General features: G+C 42.6%; 1 protein-coding gene across 7 annotated transcripts in view; it reads right to left on the bottom strand.

Moving 5' to 3' along the window:
• Gnb1l (G protein subunit beta 1 like) overlaps nt 1–21,371 on the bottom strand; it is a 72,645-nt gene that overhangs the window by 39,308 nt on the left and 11,966 nt on the right. Inside the window, exon 1 of one of the 7 annotated variants that reach the window (XM_031363368.1) lies at nt 8,209–8,717. The exons of 5 other annotated variants lie outside the window; for them this stretch is intronic. In XM_031363368.1, the coding sequence (XP_031219228.1) occupies nt 8,209–8,348 (140 nt within the window). In that variant the 5' untranslated portion in view covers nt 8,349–8,717. Of the gene's footprint in view, nt 1–8,208; nt 8,718–21,371 lie in introns of those variants that run through there. One more of the 7 variants, XM_031363371.1, reaches the window with a different exon arrangement.

Here is a 21,371-nt window from a genome sequence, read left to right as displayed (position 1 = left end):
AGTAACATTAGTACATCATTAGTACATACATATAGGTTCCACTCATACACACAAGTACTTTGAGAGCCTCTTTACTCCCCAAAGTAGTTGAAGAATTGAGTTTCTACTTTCAATCTTTTTGTTTGAGACAGGGTTTCTCTGTGTAGTCCTGGCTGTCTTGGAACTCACTCTGTAGACCAGGCTGGCCTTGAACTCAGATATCCCCCTGCCTCTGCCTCCCTGGTGCTGGGTTTAACTGTTTTCATAGACGGTCTACCCTCAGAGAGAAGCTGTTGTTGCATACAGTATTCTCCTCTCAGATAGCGCTCAAAATATCAGTCTTAACAAATGGCACCTTAACCCTACTAATCTAGTCCTACTGAATACTGCAAACACTTTACTGAGAGAAGAAACCTGACTTAAATTTAAAAAAAAATTAGAAAGTCCAGATTTGGAACTCCAAAAGCAAAAAGCAAAAGAAACATGAAAAACCAAGAGAGCATGACCTATTCAAATATTATAAATCCTACAGTAATGGTTCCCAATGATAAGGATGTAGACAAAGAATAATTATAAATACCTTCAAAGAAATCAAAGGGCATGGCTAAACTTCCGACTTGTAAGAGAATTATAAGAGAGCAGCTGGGTAAAACAAGAATGTCAATATAGCACTTAAAAATAGACTTCAACAAAAAGAATACCTCAAAAATTCCCTGTTTGAGACTAGCAGAATGCCTCAGTCAGTCAGAGGACTTGCTGCTTTTGCAGGTCTGGGATTTGGTTTCCAGCACCCACATAGTACCTCACCAATGTCTGTCTGTCACAATGGGAAAAATAAAATAAAATACAAGAGTCCTGGTTGATTGGTTGGTTTTACTGTGTAGCTCTGGTTGGGCCTGTGATTCACTCTGTAGAGTAGGCCAACCTCGAACTCAAGGAGATCCACCTGCCTTTGCCTTCTGAGTACTGGGACTAAAGGTTTGCACCACTTCAAGAAAGAAAAACTTCCCATGACAAAAGCAGTATTAAAGCAATTATCATCATTAAGTCAGCTCTAAAGAGGATACTGTAAGGAACTCTTCAGACTGAAGAGAATGGTGAACACCTGCAAGAAGAGTCTACAGAATAAAAGTAATAATGTTACAACCATAGGCAGCCTATCAAGGATTTGGAAAACAGCAAATAGTACAAAACCAAACAAAAGAACAAGAATTAAATACCCCTTTCAATAATAACTGAATCAGGGCTGGAGAGATGGCTCAGTGGTTAAGAGCACTGACTGCTCTTCCGAAGGTCCTGAGTTCAATTCCCAGCAACCACATGGTGGCTAACAACCATTCATAACGAGATCTGACTCCCTCTTCTGGAGTGTCTGAAGACAGCTACAGAGTACTTACATATAATAAATAAATAAATCTTTAAAAAAAATAACTGAATCAAAAGGCACAGACTAACAATATAGATTAAAATCAGGATCCATCCATTTGTTGTCTCCAAGAAATACCCACCATGCACGAACTACAGAAAGATGGAAAAGCAATGGAGCTAGGAAACAGGCAGGGTCCTCATTCATTTTATCCTTTATCTTTTAATTTTATTTTAAAATAGTCTTTACAATTTATTTGGTCATATCTTTCCCCTCTCCCAATTTCTTCCTTCCTTCCTTCCTTCTTTCCTTTCTTTTCATCTCTTTCCTTCTTTCTTTCTTTCTTTCTTTTTTTTTTTTTTTTTTTTTTTTTTTTTTTGAGACATTTCTCTGTATAGTCTAGGCTGTGCTAGAACTCACTCTATAGACTAGGCTGTCCTTGAACTGAGATCTGCATGTCTCTGCTTCCCAAGTGGTTGCTCTCTGGAATTAAACTTAAGAGCAACCACTACCCAGTGAATTTCATTTTCTTTTTCTCTTACAAAACCAAAAAAACCTTAACAGGATACAAAAGTAATTACAGACAAACAAAACAACAAAAACACATAGAGTCTGAGTTGCGTTGGCCAAGCACTCCCTAGCATGAGCCCTCCCTGCAGTGTGGCTGACATACCCAGTGCCACTCAACTGGAGAAAATTCATCTTCCCTCCTTAGCTGGTGTCAACCGCAAAAAGTTTCTTGGCTGGGGCTGGGGCTTGTGCCCACTTTCCCTTCTTGGTGCTGGGATTCTGGTCTGCTCTGAACCTGTGCAGGCCTTGTACGTGCTGTCGTGGTTTCTGTAGGTTCATAATGGACATCAGCCCCCCTCCTCTTCTGTATAGATCCCTGAACTCTGAGAGCGGGGCTCTTATGAAGACATCCCATTCAAAGTCTCTCAATCTCTTCATATTGCCTTGTTGTGAGTCTGTGTTAATTATCCACTGCAAGAAGCTGCCTCTCTGCTGATTCTATTGTCTGACAAACTCCAACCCTTGTCAAAGGAGTAAAGATTACTTCATGGTGATGAAAGGAGTACTACTCCTCAGAACAGTACAGGCTGGGTGTGGCTGCACAGGCCCTTAATTGCAGTACTAGGGAGGCAGAGGCAGGAGGAGCTCAGTGAGTTCAAGGCCAGACAAGACAGCTAGAGCTACACAGAGACTCTGTCACAGAAGGGGAAAAAAAGAGGACATTACAATTTCAGGCATATACTCATCGAACAGAGGTGAACCTAATTTTATACAACAAATAGTACTAATTATAACATAGTAAGGTAATGGATTACTTCAGCACAGTAATTTCAATACTGCACTCTGTCCAGTATCTAATTCATCCCAACAACAACAAAAAGGGAAAAAAGAAAGCAAGACCTCAGAAATAAAGTTCAAATGGACTTAAGCAGACATCTACATAGCACTCCATCCAAACACTATAGACTACAAATTCTTCTCAGTAGCCCATGGAACTTCCTCTAAAACGGGTCATCTGGAATATATCAAGTCCCAACAATACATGAAAGCTGAAACAACGTCTTATATTGGACAACAATGAAATAAAGCTAGAAATCAGTAAGAGAAACTACAGAAAATCTGCAAACTCTGGGGGCTGAAGCACACACTGCTGAATGGCTAATGATCACTGAGGCAAGCAGAGGAAGCTTACACATCCTGAAATGAATGGAAATGGAAATGCAGTACGAGGTAACCATGAGCGCAGTCCTACCGGAGCATGCTTAACTGTTAAGTGCCTACACTAAAAAATAATAAACAGAGACTGCCAATAAATAACTTAATGGTGTATCTCAGGGCCTTGGAAAACAAGAACAAGCAAACCCAGAAGCAGTAGACAGAAATAATCAAGGTAAAGTAAGTGAAATGGAAACAAGGACAAACCCACTCCAAGAGTCACCGAAACAGCCAGCTCGGAAAAGGTAAACAAAGGCAGCACGCCCTTAGCTAAACTAACCAAAGACAGGAAGAGGAGACCCTGCATCACACAAACCAACACACACAGAGACTAAAGGGAGATAGCACAGCTGATACCAACCAAGAAAATCATAAAGGGCAAACATTAAAACTTGTATTTCACTACACTTCTGAGCTAAGCCAAGAAAAGATAAATAATTGAAACATCTGTAACAAACAATAAGACTGAAACATTGATTTAAAAAAAAAATCTCCTAACTAAAAAAGATCTAGGCTGAAAAGGATTCACTACAGAATTCTACATGAAGTTTATTTAAAAACAAACAAACAACTCAAAGCAGTCTTCCTTCAATTATCCCCTAATAGTAAAGGAAGAATACTTTCAAATTCACCTTACAACCAGACTTACTCTGATGCCAAGTGAGAGAGCGATACAACAAAAAGACAACTACACACAACCTGCCAGATAAACACAGATGTGAATGTCCCTTGAAAAACAAACTCATAAAAACAACAAAATGATCATTTAGCCAGGTATGGTGGCACATGCCTTTAACGCCAGCACTCAAGAGGCAGAAGCAGATGGATCTCTGTGAGTTCAGGACTGGCCTGGTCTACATAGTGAGTTCCAGGACAGTCGGGGTTACACAGGGAAACCCTATCTTGGAAAACCAGTAAAAAAAAAATAAAAATAAAAAATCCATTCCTGGCAACAGTACTGAAGTCTGGAGAGAGCACACCTCAACATAATAAATATCTATGATAAACAAAGCCAACATCATGTTATAATGGAGAAACAGAGTAAAGACATCCAATTGCTCTCCATTCCTGTTCAATATAGTACTTGAAGTCTCAGCTAGAGCAACAAGACAAGAGAAGGAAATAAAGGGGATATGGATAGGAAAGAAAAAGTCAACATATATCCGTATGTACAGATGACAGATATGATCTATACATAAACGACTCTAAAGTCCACGCCAGAAAACTCTCAGAATCACACGCACTTTGAACACTAGCATACAAAGCTGTGCAAGAAGAATCTCAGACAGCAAAGAGCTCACTCTCAACAAGGTGTCCGCCCACTGACTGCCATGTGGACCAGACTAAAGCCTTTGCACAGTTTCCCAGGACTCAGTTGGTCAAGATTTAGCCTACAGTCCCATGACAACTTGGCCTGAGTTTCATGAGAGTATGAGTCATGGAAAAACTGAAGAAAAACCAAACTAAAACGTGGGATCTGTATCCAACCACAAGGATGCTTCCTGGACCACGTGGTATATATTCAAAGGAAATTTATTTGTAAGGAAAAACGAGATTATGAAAATTTCAGGAAAACGGAGTTAGGAAATATTATATTAAGTGAAGTAACCGCCTCAGAAAGACAAACAGCACAAATTTCTCTCTTATAGAGACCCTAGCTTCTAATTTTTATATATGTGGGTTTCTGTGGGAGTGAGTACACATAGGGATCAGGACACTAGACAGAAGTCCTGAGAGGGAAAGGCCGTAAGGGAGAAGGGTAGTAAAACTCACGTGGCTATGGAGGTGGAAGGGATATACTTGGGGGAAGAAAGGTTTAAGAGGGAACAGGGGCAGGAAGATGAGGAGGAGAGGGAACAGAAGGGGAAGGCCATCCATACACTAAGGAGAGATGAAAAAGGAGTAGAAGGGGGGAGGAGAGTCATGCACACTAAGGTTAGATGAAAAAGCCGTAAGGAAAATCGATAGCTAACAAAGCAAATTTTTAAATATAGAGATGGCTCAGGATGGGCCTGGTGTCAAAAGACTTTAATCCCAACACTCGGGAGGCAGAGGCAGGTGGAACTCTGTGTAGACCAAGGCCAGCCTGGTCTATAAGTCCAGTTCTAGGATAGCCAGGGCTACATAGAGAAACTTTATCTCAAAAAAAAAAAAAAAAAAAAAAAAAAAAAAAAAAAAAAAAAAAACAAACAAAAAACAAAAAACAAAAACAAAAAACCCAGCCAAACAAAAAAAGAGATGGCTCAACAGAGTAAGGGCCCTTGCTGCCAAATAACATCCAAGCTCAGTTCCTGAGATCCACCTGGTAGAGAACCAGATAGCATGAGCGCGCCACAATTTCCACACAAAACAAATAAGTAAATGTAGACGGGAAAAAAAGTACTCTGCATAGGTCGACAAAAGTGCTCCCAGAAGCCCTAAGTTATTAAATGCCAGGGGTGAGCTATCTCCATACAAGTGGTTGGTGAGGGAAGCCCTCTGAGTCCTCAAAACAGCACAGGCAGTTGTCCTTGAGATTGCTTACCCAGAACCATACGGTGTCTCAGCCACTGCTCTACTGCTGTGAAGAGACATCATGACCAAGGCAACCTTTATAAAAGAAATCACTTAACTAGGAGCCGCTTACAGTTTCAGAGGTTTAGTCCATTATCATCGTGGCGAGGAGTATGGTAGCACTCAGGCAGACATGGGGCAGGAGAAGCAGCTAAGAATTACATATCCTGGGGCTGGAGAGATGGCTCAGTGGTTAAGAGAGCTTACTGCTCTTCTTAAGGTCCTGAGTTCAAATCCCAGCAACCACATGGTGGCTCACAACCATCCATAATGAGATCTGACACCCTCTTCTTGGGTGTCTGAAGACAGCTACAGTGTACTTACATATAATAAATAAATCTTAAAAAAAATTACATATCCTGATTCATAGACAAAGACTGAGACTGGGACTAGCCTGGGCTTTAGAAACCTCAACCTGCTACACCCGCCCCCCCCACCCCCAGTGACATACTCCTCCAACAAAGCCTTCTAATCCTTTCCACTCCCTGGTGACTAGGCATTCAATTACATGAGCCTCTGAAGGCCATTCTTTTTGTTTGTTTGTTTGTTTGTTGTTTTGTTTTTCAAGACAGGGATTCTCTGTGTAGTTCTGGCTTTCCTGGAACTCTCGCTGTAGACCAGGCTGGACTTGAACTCACAGAGATCCACTTGTCTCTGCCTCCTGAGTCCTGTGATTAAAGACATGTGCCACCATGTCTAGTTCTGGCAGTCATTCTGATTCAAACTATGACAGATGGTAAGACCCTGTGGTGGTTGAAAAAAAATGGATCCCACAGACTCATGTTTGAATGCTTGGCTCATTGGGAGGTGTGGCCTTCTTGGAGAAAGTGTGCCACTCTGGTCATATGCTCAAGCTATGCCCAGTGTGGAACACAGTATCCTGCTTCCTGCAGATCAAGATGCAGAACTCTCAGCTCCTTCTCCAGCACTGTGCCTGCCTCCATGCTGCCATGGCAATAACGGACTAAACCTCTGAATCTTTAAAGCAGCCCCAATTCAATGTTTTCCTTCATAAGAGTTGCCATTGTCATGGTATGAAGTAAAAAGCTAAGGGTTCTTTGGAAAGTCAGTTGTGTTGGATGGTGTTTTACTGGGGAAAACACATGAAGGAACTTTTTGTTAAAGTGACACAGGTGAAAGGCTGAGGCAGACTCAGGAAGGAGGGTTTCGCAGAAACAGACACAGGGAAAGGATGTGATAAAGGATTCTTTGCCAATAACACACATGTAAGGGTCTGCCTTACATTGCGTAGTTGGGCTGCATTTGTCGGGACTCCATAGAAAGATGCGCCAAAAAACTTCTGGTGGTGTGCTGAAGTTTCTTGCCACTTCTGAGGACTTGGGCTAGTTGGCAGGGTGATGTTAGCTGAGACAGACACATGGAGGGCACGGATGGACAGTGACGGAGGCTGAGTTTGGCTTGCTTATAGAGTTAGCTGTGAACCCTTGTAGGTCTCTCATCTTCAATGACCTTCGCTTTGCTGAGAGAGGCACAACTGAGAACTTATCCTGGAGTCCCTCCTGGTCCCTCCTGCTGACTAAGCCAAGGCTGAGGCCTGGCTGTTTCTGCTAGGTCATGCCACCGCTACTGATTCATGTTTGTTATCCTGACACTACCAAAGTGAATTGCTGGTGTATCCATGAAGAGTTTGCAAATGGATTGAGATGCTGCTGCTAAGTTGTGAACTGCTGGTTTCCAGACAACACAGATAGGAGTTGCTCCAAAGAATCTTTCTAAACAGGTCCACTTCCCTGTAACCTTTCTTTTCCACCACTTCTGGTGGGTGGTGGGCTATAAGGGAGGTTAAAGTGTTTAAGAACCAACGTTAAAAGTAGGATTTGAAAAAATTAAAGCCGGGCAGTGGTGGCACATGCCTTTGATCCCAGCACTTGGGAGGCAGAGGCAGGTGGATTTCTGAGTTCGAGGCCAGCCTGGTCTACAGAGTGAGTTCCAGGACAGCCAGGGCTACACAGAGAAACCCTGTCTCGAAAAACCAAAAAAGAGGAAAAAAAAAAAGGAAAGAAAAAATTAAAGTTACAATGGTATTTCTTCACATTAATGGAAACCTTTAGACAGATCCTACTTCTGAAAACACCATGTGCCCCAGTTCCAGGACATAAAGAAATCAAATTAGAACTGAGATGGAAAGTTCCTGCCACAGTAGCCCTCACCATGTTGAAAAGGGGAGAACTGCACTGCCATCCACAGCCTTACTCAGAGTGGACCCTGCTTGACAAGATGTGCTCTATCTAGCACAGTGTGTAAACAACTGCTCTCTCCAGAACCGAGGTATGTTCTACAGGAGGAAACTCATGTCTGGTACTGTCTATCTGATCAAACACCCATGGTCAGGGAAATCCCAGGACCAGGTGGGCAAGCTATGCTAACTGGACATGATGTACCTATCACATTGCCTTCTGAATAACTATGTTAGAGTAGTGCTGCTGTGAGCTTTAGTCACTGAAGTTCCTTTTGCAGGAGTCAGCAATAACTGTAGAGGCTCATCATAAATGGTCAAAGTGATGAGACTTTAATGTTCAGATCTAAACAGGGTATTTCAGCCCCTCAAGGAGCAAGGAACTCACCCAGAGAGGGCAGAAAAAGGACAAGAGCCAAAGGATGAGGTGGAGTGCCGTTGTGGAGCGCTATCTCCTGGGCATGACACAGCCAGGGCACTCCAGAACTCATAGCAGCTGTGACTGCACAAGAGTGGGCCCATCAACATCTTGTCACAAAGGAGACAAGGAACTTACGAAGTTCTACCTCTTGTTGAAGCAGTTTATAATCACTGGGGGAGGGAAGAGAGCTTTTTGTCAGTAGAATAACCACTAGTAAGGTGCCACGATGCCATAAATAGCCTTTCATCCATGGCCATACACATGCAGACACACACAGACATGAAAGTAGGAGAGCTAGGTCGAAAGAAAGAGGAAAGCGACCAGTGGGGGGCAGGGCTACAAGAGGGAGCGCAAGGGAGGGAATCTATTTAAAACACATTATGGACACACATGAGAATATCATAACGAAGCCTATTACTATGCATACTTACTATCCTAATAAAAAGATTAAATATGAATATGCTAACAAAAATACACAGGCAAACAAAACAAAACAAAAAATTTACAATACCCAACTAGGCATGGTGGATCTCTATGAGTTTGAGGCCAGCCTGGTCTACACAGTGAGTTTCAGGACAGCTAAAGCTATGCATAGAGACTTTAAAACAAACAGATAAACAAACAAACAAAAATCAGAATACCTGAGACTATCAAAAAAAAAAAAGATGGCATTAGAGAGATGGCTCTAGTGACAAGTACTTGCTGCTCTTGTAGAGACCCAGGTTTGATTCCCAGCATCCAACATGGCAGCTCACAACCGTCTGACAGCACCACATGGTACACAGACATACAAAGAAGCAAAACACCCATGCACATTACCAAAATAATAAGCAAACAAACAGAAGGTAGGAAAGGAAGAGATAAAGAAAGCCTGAGGGAGAAAAAGGTGAAAAAAATAGACTTAAATAAGGCCAATTATGTTTTATTATAATAAATATTGTCTTATCAATTATTATAAACATAAACACTCTTAGCATGTTATTTTTTTTTTCCTTTTTGAGACAGGATCTTATTATGTCTCTCAAGTTGGCCTCCTCCTGCCAAATTTTTCCCCAAAAAGGCCCAGTTAGGAGCCAGTGACACAGCCCATCTGGTAAAGTTGCTGCCACCAACACAGACCACCTCCATTTGATCCCCTGAACCCACATGATAGGACGAGCTAAGCATCAAAGTTGCCCTCTGACATCCATACCACACACACACACACACACACACACACAGAGTGACATATGTACATACACAAAATAAATGTAATAAAAATATTAAAAACTCTATTGCAGGCACATGGGAAAGCTGAGTCAGCTTCTCTATCCATCTGGCAAGGTCCACATACCCAGATCTATCCAACAGCTCAAGTGCACGTGGAACATCACCAGGATGGTCGTCATCCTCGCTCCCAGAATACAGCTTAACAAATTTCAGACGGGAGCACCGCACTCACAGCTTTCTTACTTACACCTTGATTTGGAGTCAGCAACAACTGCGTGTATCTGTGAGTACAGTGTGACATTCCAACCCATGCACACATGGTGCCAGGATCAGATCAGGGTAATTAGCATGGACAACATTCAAAGTCCTTTCTACTAGCTATTTGGTTGACTATTGTCAACCAGCTGCCCTACTGTGCTGTACTCAGCTGCAAAGCTATTCACTGAACCTCACAAAGCTATTCAAAGCCACTTCCTCACCTTCCCTAGCTACTAATTTCTAATTAGTTCCCAGCATTCACACAGCATCTGTAACTCCAGTTTCAGGGCATCTAATGCCTTAGATGTGTGCACCTTCTAGGGTACTGCACAAATGTGGTGCACAGGCAAACACACACGCAAAACACCCAGACCCATGAAATAATAATTTTTTAAAAACCAACAAAAAAATGTACAGAGCTCACACGCATGAACGGGCTTGGTCTTCAGGACACCGTGTCTGGAAGGTATAGGACCTGTTAGGAGGTGAGATCACTGTGGTATGTGCCCTTAAGCAGGACGGTCAGAACCCAGCCTCTTCCTTTCTGTTCTGTTTCTTTGTCCATGAGGTAGCCAGTGTGCTTTGCTGGGTACCCTTCCTTCATTACTGCCATCAGGCACTCGTGAAGGCCAAAGCAATAGTGCCTGACCTAAAACTAGCGCTTCTAGACTTGTGAGGTAATACATCTTTTCTTTTATAGAAGAAAATTTCCATAATTTTCTTGGGCATTTACTATGTTGAAGCAAAACTGACTAATATGTGATAGGAGACCAGTACTTCTTTTTAGTTTCTGTATAGGGATGTCCAATTCTCCCAATCCATCTCCTGAAGAGACTGTCATTTCTCCAGTGCACTCTTTGAGCTTCCACTAAGATTCAGCTGGCTAGGAGCCTCAGATACAACTCAGTCGGTGGTGCTGCTGCACGAGCCTGTGGATCTGAGTTTGAGCTTGAGGGCTCATGTAAAATACACACCAGGCATGGGGGTACACTCGCAGTCCCAGTGCTGGGGAAACAGACATGTAGAACCCTAGGACTCACTAGCTAACCATCCTGGCTTATTCAGCAAGTTGTAGGGTGGTGAGAAAACCAACTCAAAAAAACAAGGTAGGGTCTGCAAAGATGGCTCAGTGGTAAAGATTGCTTACTGCTCCATCTGAAGACAAGCTCACATCCCAGTACCTTCACTGGGGTGGCTCACAAAGACCTGCAACTCTAGCACCAAGAGGTCCAATGTTTACCTTCTGACCTTTGTGGAAACTTGTACATACACATATACACAAATAAATAAAGTAAAGTAGGAAAACAAACCTTTCAGCTGGCTTGACTTGCTTACATTTTCACACACACATTCATTAGTACTTCATTCAGTGATCTGTTGTGAATGTTGGTCTCACACAATGAACTTGGAAGAATTCCCTTCCTTTAACTTTATGGAAGATTTGAGACTGTTCTTGTTCGTTTGCTTAGGTTTTCTATTCATGTTTCATTTTTGTAAAAGTTTATCCATTTTCTGGTGTGTTAGCACATAGCTACTCACATTACTTTTATACTATCAGTTATAATGTCCATTTTATTCTCGTTAATTTAATCTTTTCAGGCCTTTTTCTTAGTGTTAATCATGCTTCACTGTAAAGCCAAATTTTGTTTCAGTGATGTTCTGCATTGTGTTTTTCTCAGCTCATTTATCTCTACCAGGCCTTTATTCTTTCCTCCTACTAACATGGGACTTGTTAGTTCTTTCTGTATTGTTATGAGACAGGGCCTTATTATGAATCCCTGGCTGGCTGGAACTTGCTATGTAGATCAGGCTGACCTTGAATCTAGAGATTCACCTGCCTCTGCTTTCCAAGCACCTGGCTGATTAGTTCTTTTAAGAATATATTGATTGGTTGATTGATTGATTATGCATGTGTGTGTGTGTATACATACATGCACATGTGTGCCACAGTTCACATGTCGGGGGCAGAGGACAGCATTTGTTTGCATCTTCTATCCTGTTGAGACAAGGTCTCTCTTGTTCCTGTTGCTTTGATGAATACCTCAGAAAGCAGCCCTACAATCTTCTAAGCAGTTTTCCTGTCTCCACCTTCCATCTCACCAAAGGCTTGCTGGCATGGTAAACCTACCACCACATCTGTGTTTTCTTGGTTTTGTTACTGTGTTTTCTAACATAGGTTCTGGAGCTTGCTCTTGGGTCAGCAGCTGAACCACCATCCCTTGGTTAGTTCCTAGTCTCCTACTTCCTAAGCCACACACACTGCCATGCAATGCTTATTTGAAACCTTTCTGTCTTGTGGATGTAGGCCTTTGTAGTGGCAAACATCTTAAAACTCCTTTTGCTGTGCCCCACATATTTTTTGAATACTGCTTTTTTGTTTTGTTTTTCTGAGATAGGATGTCTCTGTGTTGTCCTGGAACTCATTCTGTAAACACTGAACTCACAGAGAACTCACAGATATCTGCCTGTCTCTGCCTCTCCGGTGCTGGGATTAAAGGTGTGAGCCATCACTGTCTGGCAGTATACTGTATTTCTATTTTCTTTTTTTTTTTTTTAAGATTTATTTATTTATTTTATACGAGTACACCAGACCTCAGACACACCAGAAGAGGGCATTGGATCCCATTATAGATGGTTGTGAGCTACCATGTGGTTGCTGGGAATTGAACTCAGGACCTCTGGAAGAGCAGTCAGTGCTCTTAACTGCTGAGCCATCTCTCCAGCCCCCATATTTCTATTTTTATATATCTCAAGATATGTTTTATATTCCCCTTTTAATTTCTTCATGAACCCACTAGTTGTTAAGGGGCATATTGTCTAATTTTCACTTATTTCTATAATTTCCACAGCTCCTCTTGTTGGTTTCTAGTTTTGTGATCAGAAGAGATAATTTTGATTTCTAAAGTTTCATTGAGATTGTTTTGTAGCCTGCTACATGGCTTACACTGGTGAGTTGCATATGCTGAGGAAAGAATGCACTCTGCAGCTGCTGGAGGGAACGTTCTCTATAAGCCAGGCTATTTGGTCTCTTCTATAGTTTAACTCTGGTGTTACATTGTTGGCACCTGGGTAGTCTGTCTCCTGGGAAGGTGACATCCCAGCTATTACTGTGTAAGGTTCTATCTCTCCCTTTAGACATGGTCACATTTGCTTTATGTATCTGGGCAGTACTGTATTGGATACATGCACTATCAATAGATGAACTGAAACTTTTTATCATTATACAATGATCTTCATTTTCTTAACGTTTTTCTTCCTATGTGCGTTAAGTATCTTGTCCTAGTCCTTCACTTTCAACCTATGACTACACAAGAAGCAAGCAGAGAGACTACCTTTTACAGCTTTAAAGGGGGTTCCTTTTCCCCACAGAGACAGCCTGTTTCCTGTAGATGGAAGGTACTCTGTCAGTCTAGCATATTGCTAGCTTAAATTTCAAGTGGACACAGTCATGCAGTTTCTTCAGCTGTGATGTTCACTGGTGATATACTTGGTTGTGTCAGTGGTCTAGCTTGTGGGTGTCTGTGATGCAGTCGTGTGGTACAGCTCTGTCGGGGATAAAGCTGTTGCTTGGCAGACTGCTCAGCCACAGACTGGTGGCTGTGTAGCAGGCTTTCCAGTGGGTGGGGCTGTCAGACTGAGTTTGTGTACTCAGGGGCACTGTGGGTTGGCAGCTAAGGGGCTGGCTCACAGGGGCAGAGTGGGGCTGCCAGCCCATTGGCTATCAAGCCATGCGAAGCGTTCACAGGCATTTCAGGCTTGTGGTTATATGTCAGTTTCCACTCTGTTCCCTGGTGCCATGTCAGTTTAGAAGCCAGAGTCTTGATACTTCTGCTAGATCTGTATCTTCAGAAGCTGGGGCTACGGTGCTGCAGCTGATCCTAAGTGTGATGGGATAATGGTGACAATCCCCAAGAACAGAGACACAGAACATCTGCTGGTTTCCAGGGTGAGATGCACTGCACGGCTAGGTTCAGAGTCTAGATGACCACAGATACTTAGGCGTAGTGTGCATGTTTAGCAGGGAGGGGTGTAAAAAACATGAGCTCTTAACTATGGCATGACAGGCCTGTGAACCCCAGACCATTCTCTGAATATCTTGGGTTCTGTGAGGGCTGTGGAAGTCTGTCTACAGAGACAATAGGGACTCTGAGCTCTCCCTATAAGCAGAAGGTTGTCTTGGTCTGAGTTGGGAGAAGCAGAATGTAGCCCTCTTCTCTCTGTGGTTTTGGGTTTTGTGTCCCCCAGGGATCTTGTTGTTTCTACTCCTTTCCAAAGGATGCTAGTCCCTTCAGGGAAAACGTAGTCACTTCTCTACTGCCTTCTTTGTGAAGAGAATGAGTAAAAGGCAACTCTGCCATCTTGCCAACATGTCTTCTGGAGGGAAATTTAAAGCATTAAAAGATAACATTAGAAGAGATGATGGGGACCAAGTATGATGACTCTGCAGTTAAGGGAACTAGCCACCAAACCTGATGACTTGAGTTCCATCCAGCCCCATACAGTAGAAAGAGAGAACTGACTACCATGGGCTGTCTGTCCTGACTTCCACATGTGCACCATGGCATGCACGGGCCTAAACATATATACAAAAAGTAGTATCTAAGAAAAGTCTTCAAGCCCAGCATGGTAATACATATCTATAATCTCAGTCCATGGGAGGCTGAGGCAGAAGGATCATGTTAAGTTGTAGGACAGCCTAAACTATAAAGTGAGTTCCAACCTACCCTGAGCTATATAAGACCTGCCTCAGAGAGATATAGGGAAAGGAGCCAGTCACAGCCTTCAAACTCAAAAACAGTAACTTAGCTTCCAATCTAGAAAACCAGAAATAGTCATAGCACAAAACCAAACACCAGGGGAAAGAAGTAATAGGATTAGAGAGCAAATAAATGATGAAGAGCACAAGTAGGGAGGGGCCATAGAACTGGATGTGGAGACTTAGTAAGACTGGCAACTTGTCCTGATCAACAGTGCTAAAAAACAGACAAGGAATACTTTAAACATAGACCAAAAGGGCTTATGCTTCAGACAGCAGAACACTGAAAACATGACACTATAAACCCCACTTCTGCCCTGTAACAAGTGCATGCAGCTTAGAGAAAGGCACCTCAGAGCCGCACTCAAGGGGCGGCTGCACTCTAAGCTCTAAGTGTTTTGCGGCACTGAGGGTTAAGACCCAGGGCCTGCTGCAAGCAGGGCAAACACTCACTGCTAACCAGCATGCTACATGTTCTGCTTAAATCCTTGCAAAAACAAAATATACACAGTAATCCAGCTCACTGCGACCATCAGACACATCTTACCAAACTCAGGAAGACACGACACTAGTTCTGCACAATGTTTTCCAAAAAACCAAAACTAACAATAAATAATAATGGTAACGACAGTAATGATTAATAATAATAGCAGTTCTAAATTATTTCCCTAAAACACAAACCAGTATCCTTCATGCCTGGTCTACATAGCAACTTCCAGGCTAGCCAAACATACCTAGTCAGACTCTAACTCAAAAAAAAAAATGAAAACAAAATAAAACTACAACAACAAAAAATCCTTAAAAAAAAAAAAAAGGGCAAAGAATCCATTGTTACAAAAGAATATATGCTACCATCCTACAGTTTATACCAGGAGTGGGAAGCTGATTCAATATTCAAAAGCAAATTGATATTAAACACAAAATACTGAAGAAAATTGCCAAATCATACCAGCTGACAGAGATCGTACCGGGAAAATTCATTATTCACCCATGATTTTTAAGAAATTTTCAGGGCTGATAAGAGAGCTCAACAGATAAAGGCACTTAAGCCAGGAGATCTAAGTTTGGTCTCAGAACACATGTAAAGGTAGGAGAGACCAGCTCTATAAAGCCGTCGTCCTCTGACCTCCACATCCACGCTATGACAAGTGTGTGTATACACTCACACACACAATAATAAATTGTAAAAAAAAATTCAGGAGGCATAATCATAATACAAAATAATAAATTTGATTTTAATTTTTGCTCTTTAAAAAATACTGTAAGGGCTGAGCAATGGTGGCGCACACCTTTAATCCCAGCGCTTGGGAGGCAGAGGCAGGCGGATCTCTGTGAAATGGAGGCCAGTTTTTTGTCTACATAGTGCATTTCAGAATAACCAGGGTTACAAAGTGAAACCCTGTCTCAAAAAACCAAACCAGGGGGCTGGCGAGATGGCTCAGCGGTTAAGAGCACTAACTGCTCTTCTGAAGGTCCTGAGTTCGGATCCCAGCAACCACATGGTGGCTCACAACCACCCATAATGCTGCAGTAAATTACGCCAGAGGGACTGGGGCCCGCAGAGGTCCTGAGTTCAACAGTAGCCACACACATGATGGCTCACAGCCATCTGTACAGCTACAGTGTACTCATACACATAAAATAAATAAAATAAATAAAAAAAACAAAAAACAAAAAAACAAAAATACCAAGACGGGCTGGTGAGAAGGCCTGGCAGTTAAACAGCACTCACTGCTCTTCTAGAGGTCCCAAGTTCAGTTCCCAGCACTCCATTAGGCAGCTCAGGACTGCCTGTACCTCTCACAACCACCTGTAACTCTAGCTCCACAGAATCGAACATCCCCTTCTAGTCTCCACAGGCATAGTACATGTGGCACACGCATGCACACACACACACACACACACACACACACACACACGAAAACAAGTTATCTTGAACATTACGTACAACTTTTTGAATATTTGTTTGTGTTGTGTGTGTGCCTTTGGAGGTGGAGTTATAGGCAATTGATTATGAGCCTCCTGACATGGTGCTGGGAAGAAGGGAACTTGGGTCCTCTACAAAAGCTATCTCTCCAGCCCAAGGTACAAAAAAAATTTTTAAAAAAATATAAGAAAGTGAAAAGATAATCACCTAGGGAAAATATTTACAAATCGTATCTGGTAGATCTGGTAAATAACCTGTATGAAGAGGGATGATGCAATTCAGTAGTCGATTGCATGTAAACTTGATCCCAGGGTAGAAAAGTAGAATTTATATACTGGAAAAAAAAAAAAACAACCCTGGGCTGGCAAACACACACCCATACACACAAACACAAACTCACTCAATCAATCAATTAAATGTCCTTTAAAAATTTTAAATAGGTACCAGACATGATGACACATGTCTATAACCCTAACACTCAGGAGGCTAATACAGAAGGACTGCTGAGAGTTCAAGGTCGGCTGACCCACAGAGTAAGCTGAAAGCCAGCTTAGGATACATAATAAAACCTTGTCTCAAAAAACAGAGTAACTAATCAGTTCAATGCTGATTGCTGCTTGAAGGCAGCTTGAAGGCCCAGCACTTGCCTACCATGCAGGAGTCCCTGGGTTTGATCCCTGGCCCAAGTCAAAAAGGTGCTATTATTAGCTGGACAGTGAGACACAAGTGCAACCCCAACAGTCTAGAGGCTGATCCTAAGTTTTGGCCTAGCCTGAACTACATATAGAGCCCTAACCTGTAATACATATAGAGTTCCTGTGGAAAAACAGTAAAACAACAAAATGAACTTTAATTTTTCCAAGTAAGACAATGACAAAAGACATTTAAACAAAATTAAAACTAGGTAAAAATATTTAAACAAGTACTTGACCCTAAAACAAGTGGCTGGCAAACGAAAGCAGGAAAGCACAGTCCGGGGTCACCGTCATTAAGGAATTACTGTAATAAAGCGCCACTGTGTGCTACCAGAATGGCTAAAGTGGAAAAGCTGACACTAATTCCTGGAAAATATGTGAAGCAGCAGAAACAACCACACTCTGTAATGGGATTATAAAGTGGTACAACCACTTTGAAATGAAGCTTGGTCATTTCTTTAAAAACAGTCCCAAACTGGAAACAACCCAAACATCCATCAACAGCTGAACAAACAGCCGTATACATCCACACAATGGAGCACACGCACACTCTCCCCTAAAGGGTAGGAAGGGCCAACGCGCGCTTCAACGGGAATGGACCTCAAAATAATCAGAGTAAACACTCTGATTCTATTTATATAAAGTTCTAGGAAATGCTAACCGACCTACTGGGAATCTAGGGAAGGGAAGTGTAGAGAAGGGGGAGGGGAGATGCATACAAAGGGGCAGGAGGAAACTCTGAGGACAATATGCCCATTGTGCTTAAGACACTGTGGTGTATTAGCCCCCGGGTTGAAAATTATCAAGCTGTTAAATGACTTATAATATACTGTTTATTTTATATATATATTTCAATTTTCTAAAACTTAGCAATTAAAACTATATATAGGTTTTAATATATGTACATACATATACATATATGTGTGTGCTAGAGAGATGGCTCAGTGGTTAAGCACACCTTCTCTTCTAGCAGAAGACCTGGGTTGGGCTCCTAGCACCCACATAGTGGTTCACAATCACTTATAATTCCATCTCTAGAGGATCTTATACCTTCTTCTGACTTCTGCAGGCACCAGGCACACATGTGGTGGATACACGTACATGCAAATAAAGCACCATACACATAAAAATAAAATAATAATAAATAATTTTAAAAACAAACCAAAAAACACCCTCTAAGATGCGCAAACAGTAAACGAGCAGAAAAGGATGCTCACTTATAGCCATTAGAGAGATGCAAATTAAGCCAAAACCCAGACCGTATCTACTGAACAGCTAAAAGTTAGGAAAGACATATGGATAAAACCAAGTGCTGCCAACACTGTCCCCACTGCAACTGCAGCTTCTGGCGAAAGCACACCTGGTAACACTCTGAAAAGTGGCAGTTTCTTGAAAGTTAAATATGAACCTAAGTATTACCCAGCAGCTCCATTTCTAGGGTCTTAAGAGAGATGAAAACTTAAGTGCAAACAAAAGCCTATATATACATAGAAATGTTTACTTTCATTCATAATCTCTCTACACAGAAAATAACGCAAATGACTCTCCTCAGGCGAATGGGCTACAATGAGGAACAAGCTATTGACAAATCCAACAGTGTGGATTAATTTTCAGCAAATTAGTGTAAGTAAAAGGATGTGTAATATTCTGTTCTGTTCATGTAATTTTGTATTTATTATTTATTCATGTAATTATTAACATTTATGGACTGCTCCAGAGCAGTCTGGAAAAGGCAGAAGTGGAACAAGGGAGGAGAGATTGGTGGCTACTACGGTCAGAGGAGACGAAGGGCCTCCCTATCAACAGGCTGTTGAGAGGATGAGTTTTCTGCAGCCTGACACTGCTACAGTCAATGTTAAGCCTCACTGCTCACAAACACTGCTCCTACTACTAAAGTATCAGTGAGTCCATGCTGAGCAAGGTTTGATGGAAGCCACGCATGAAGGTACACATTCAAGACCCCACCACTTGGGTGACTGTTGCAAGAGGATTATTGGCCAGCCTGGGGTGCACTACCAGACCCTGGGGGTGATCTCCCACACAGGATCCCACCTGATGTATGTTCTGGCTATGCAGTGACTCCCTTCCTTAGAGGGCAGGATGAAGAGAGCAACTGCAGTAGAGGAGTCTGAGGGACGCTACCTCTGCCAGCCCACCAAGGTCAGCATTGGCAGTGAGGAGGCACAGGGATGACACACACCAATGATTTTATGTGAGAATATGGACACTTTATCTTCATATTCTTCCTCCCTAGACCCAGGGCCTCAGTGTGATCATGAGGCAAACAAGTGATAAATCAACTAAGGAGTGTTCTCCAGTGTGCCAGCCAGACTATGGCGCCTCACAACTGCCAAGGTTATCAATAACACAAAGGGTAAAGGGCTGGAGAAACGGCTCAGTTACAAGCACCAACTGTTCTTCCAGAGGTCCTGTGTTCAGATCCCAGCAACCACATGGTGGTTCACAACCATCTGTAATGGAATCTGATTTCCACTTCTGGTGTTCATGATAATAGATCATTCATATACATAAAAATAAAAAAAATTAAGAAAAAAGAAGTATAAGAGACTGTTAAGAGTTAGGCTGAGCCAGGCAGTGGTGGCACACACCTTTAATCCCAGCACTTGGAAGGCAGAGGCAGGCAGATTTCTGAGTTTGAGGCCAGCCTGGTCTACAGAATGAGTTCCAGGATAGCCAGGGCTACACAGAGAAACCCTGTCTCAAAAAACCAAAAAAAAAAAAAAAAAGGCAGCAGGCTGAGGAGACATGAGGAGAGGTCCTGGGATGGAGAAGGACATTAGGTTCATTTCAGGAGTCTGCATTCAGCCTGAATCTCAGTCCTCAGTGGTACCTAAGATCTCAAAGAGAGAGTTCTCTTTTGTGTGCACTAACATGCTGAGCCCTGCTCACCTGGCCATCCTCTGGAAGACTATATTCAAATAAAACATACTATGCAATATATGTGGGTTAATTTTCTTGTACTTCAGTTAATAGCATTTAATTTGTCACTACTATATGACTAAAAACTCAATTCTTGTTTAGACATTTCTGGCTTTTGAGCAACCCCTAATTCTGCTCAAGGTCACTATAAGAGACTTAACATCTCAGACAGAGTCTCACCGTGTTTTTGTTGTTGTTTTTAAGACAAGACATTTCTATGTAGCCCTGGCTGTCATGGAACTCACTGTGTAGACCAGGCTGATATCTAATTCACAGAAATCACCCTACCTTTGCCTCTTAAGTGCTGGGATTGAAGATGTGTGCCATCGCACTTGGATATTTGTTTTACCTTAGGTATATGGGTGTTTGTCTCCATGTCTGTACGTGTACCACGTGTATACAGTACACATGGAGGCCAAAGAGAGCATCAGAACTCCTGGAACCAGAGCCATGAATGTGCTGGGAACTAAACCCAGGTCTCCTGCAGGAGCAGCAAGTGCTCTTACCCACCAAGCCGTCTCCTAGACCCACAAGACACTTTCTTTGCATACAAAGCAGTATGCCAGGGAAAGGCCAGCTTGTTCCCTTCAGCCCAGGGCACTTGTCATGATCCCCCAGTGTGGCAGGCATGAAAGAACACAGCCATAGCAGAAACACAGGGGATACACATGAAGGTGCAGGGCCTCCTCCCACCTCCTGCTTGCCCAGCACCTTCCAGGATGTATCTAGAACACAGAAGGCACTACCCAGACAGTTCTAATCTGAGCAGAGGACTCTCTGATGGTAGAAGTCAGTGGCATCAAGGCTCAGAAGTTCAGAACTGGACCCACACTGCAGCTTTGGCCAGTGTCTGGGCTGCCCCCGCCAGTTCAATATGTTCTCCTCCATGGAGCTGTACTGTAGCTGCAGTTGCAGCCTTGAGCTGTCCAGCCAGATGATTGGCAAGTTGCTCAGTGCCTTGACTTAAAACCCAGGCACCCAAACTGAGCACAGCCCTCAGTATTTGTGAAATGCAGGGTGATCAGCATATGGTGGGTTCTATACAGCCCAGAGATCAGCCTCCAATACCTTTTCAGTCATGAGTTGGGCAGCCCATGGACAAAAGATACACTTTTGTGGCCTTGGCTCTGAGCCCAAGACAAGGGTGGAAGCTGCCTACAGAGCAACTTCAAATGAGAGACCTCAAGGCTTCTGAGGAGTGGTCCTGCCATAAATAACACCGAGAACATTGACCTTTCCAGAGAGGGATGGCCTTGTGTTCCCTGTCCCATAAAGAACTGGACACACTCCTAGGTAGGGCTCATGTGCTGCCAGTTCTAGCATCCAGAGACCTGGGTCTCTACTA

This window comes from Mastomys coucha, unplaced genomic scaffold (genome assembly GCF_008632895.1).
Source record: "Mastomys coucha isolate ucsf_1 unplaced genomic scaffold, UCSF_Mcou_1 pScaffold12, whole genome shotgun sequence".
Lineage (NCBI taxonomy): Eukaryota > Metazoa > Chordata > Mammalia > Rodentia > Muridae > Mastomys > Mastomys coucha.
The sequence above is the reverse complement of the archived record's forward strand: the minus strand, read 5'-3'. Positions and strand labels throughout refer to the sequence as shown.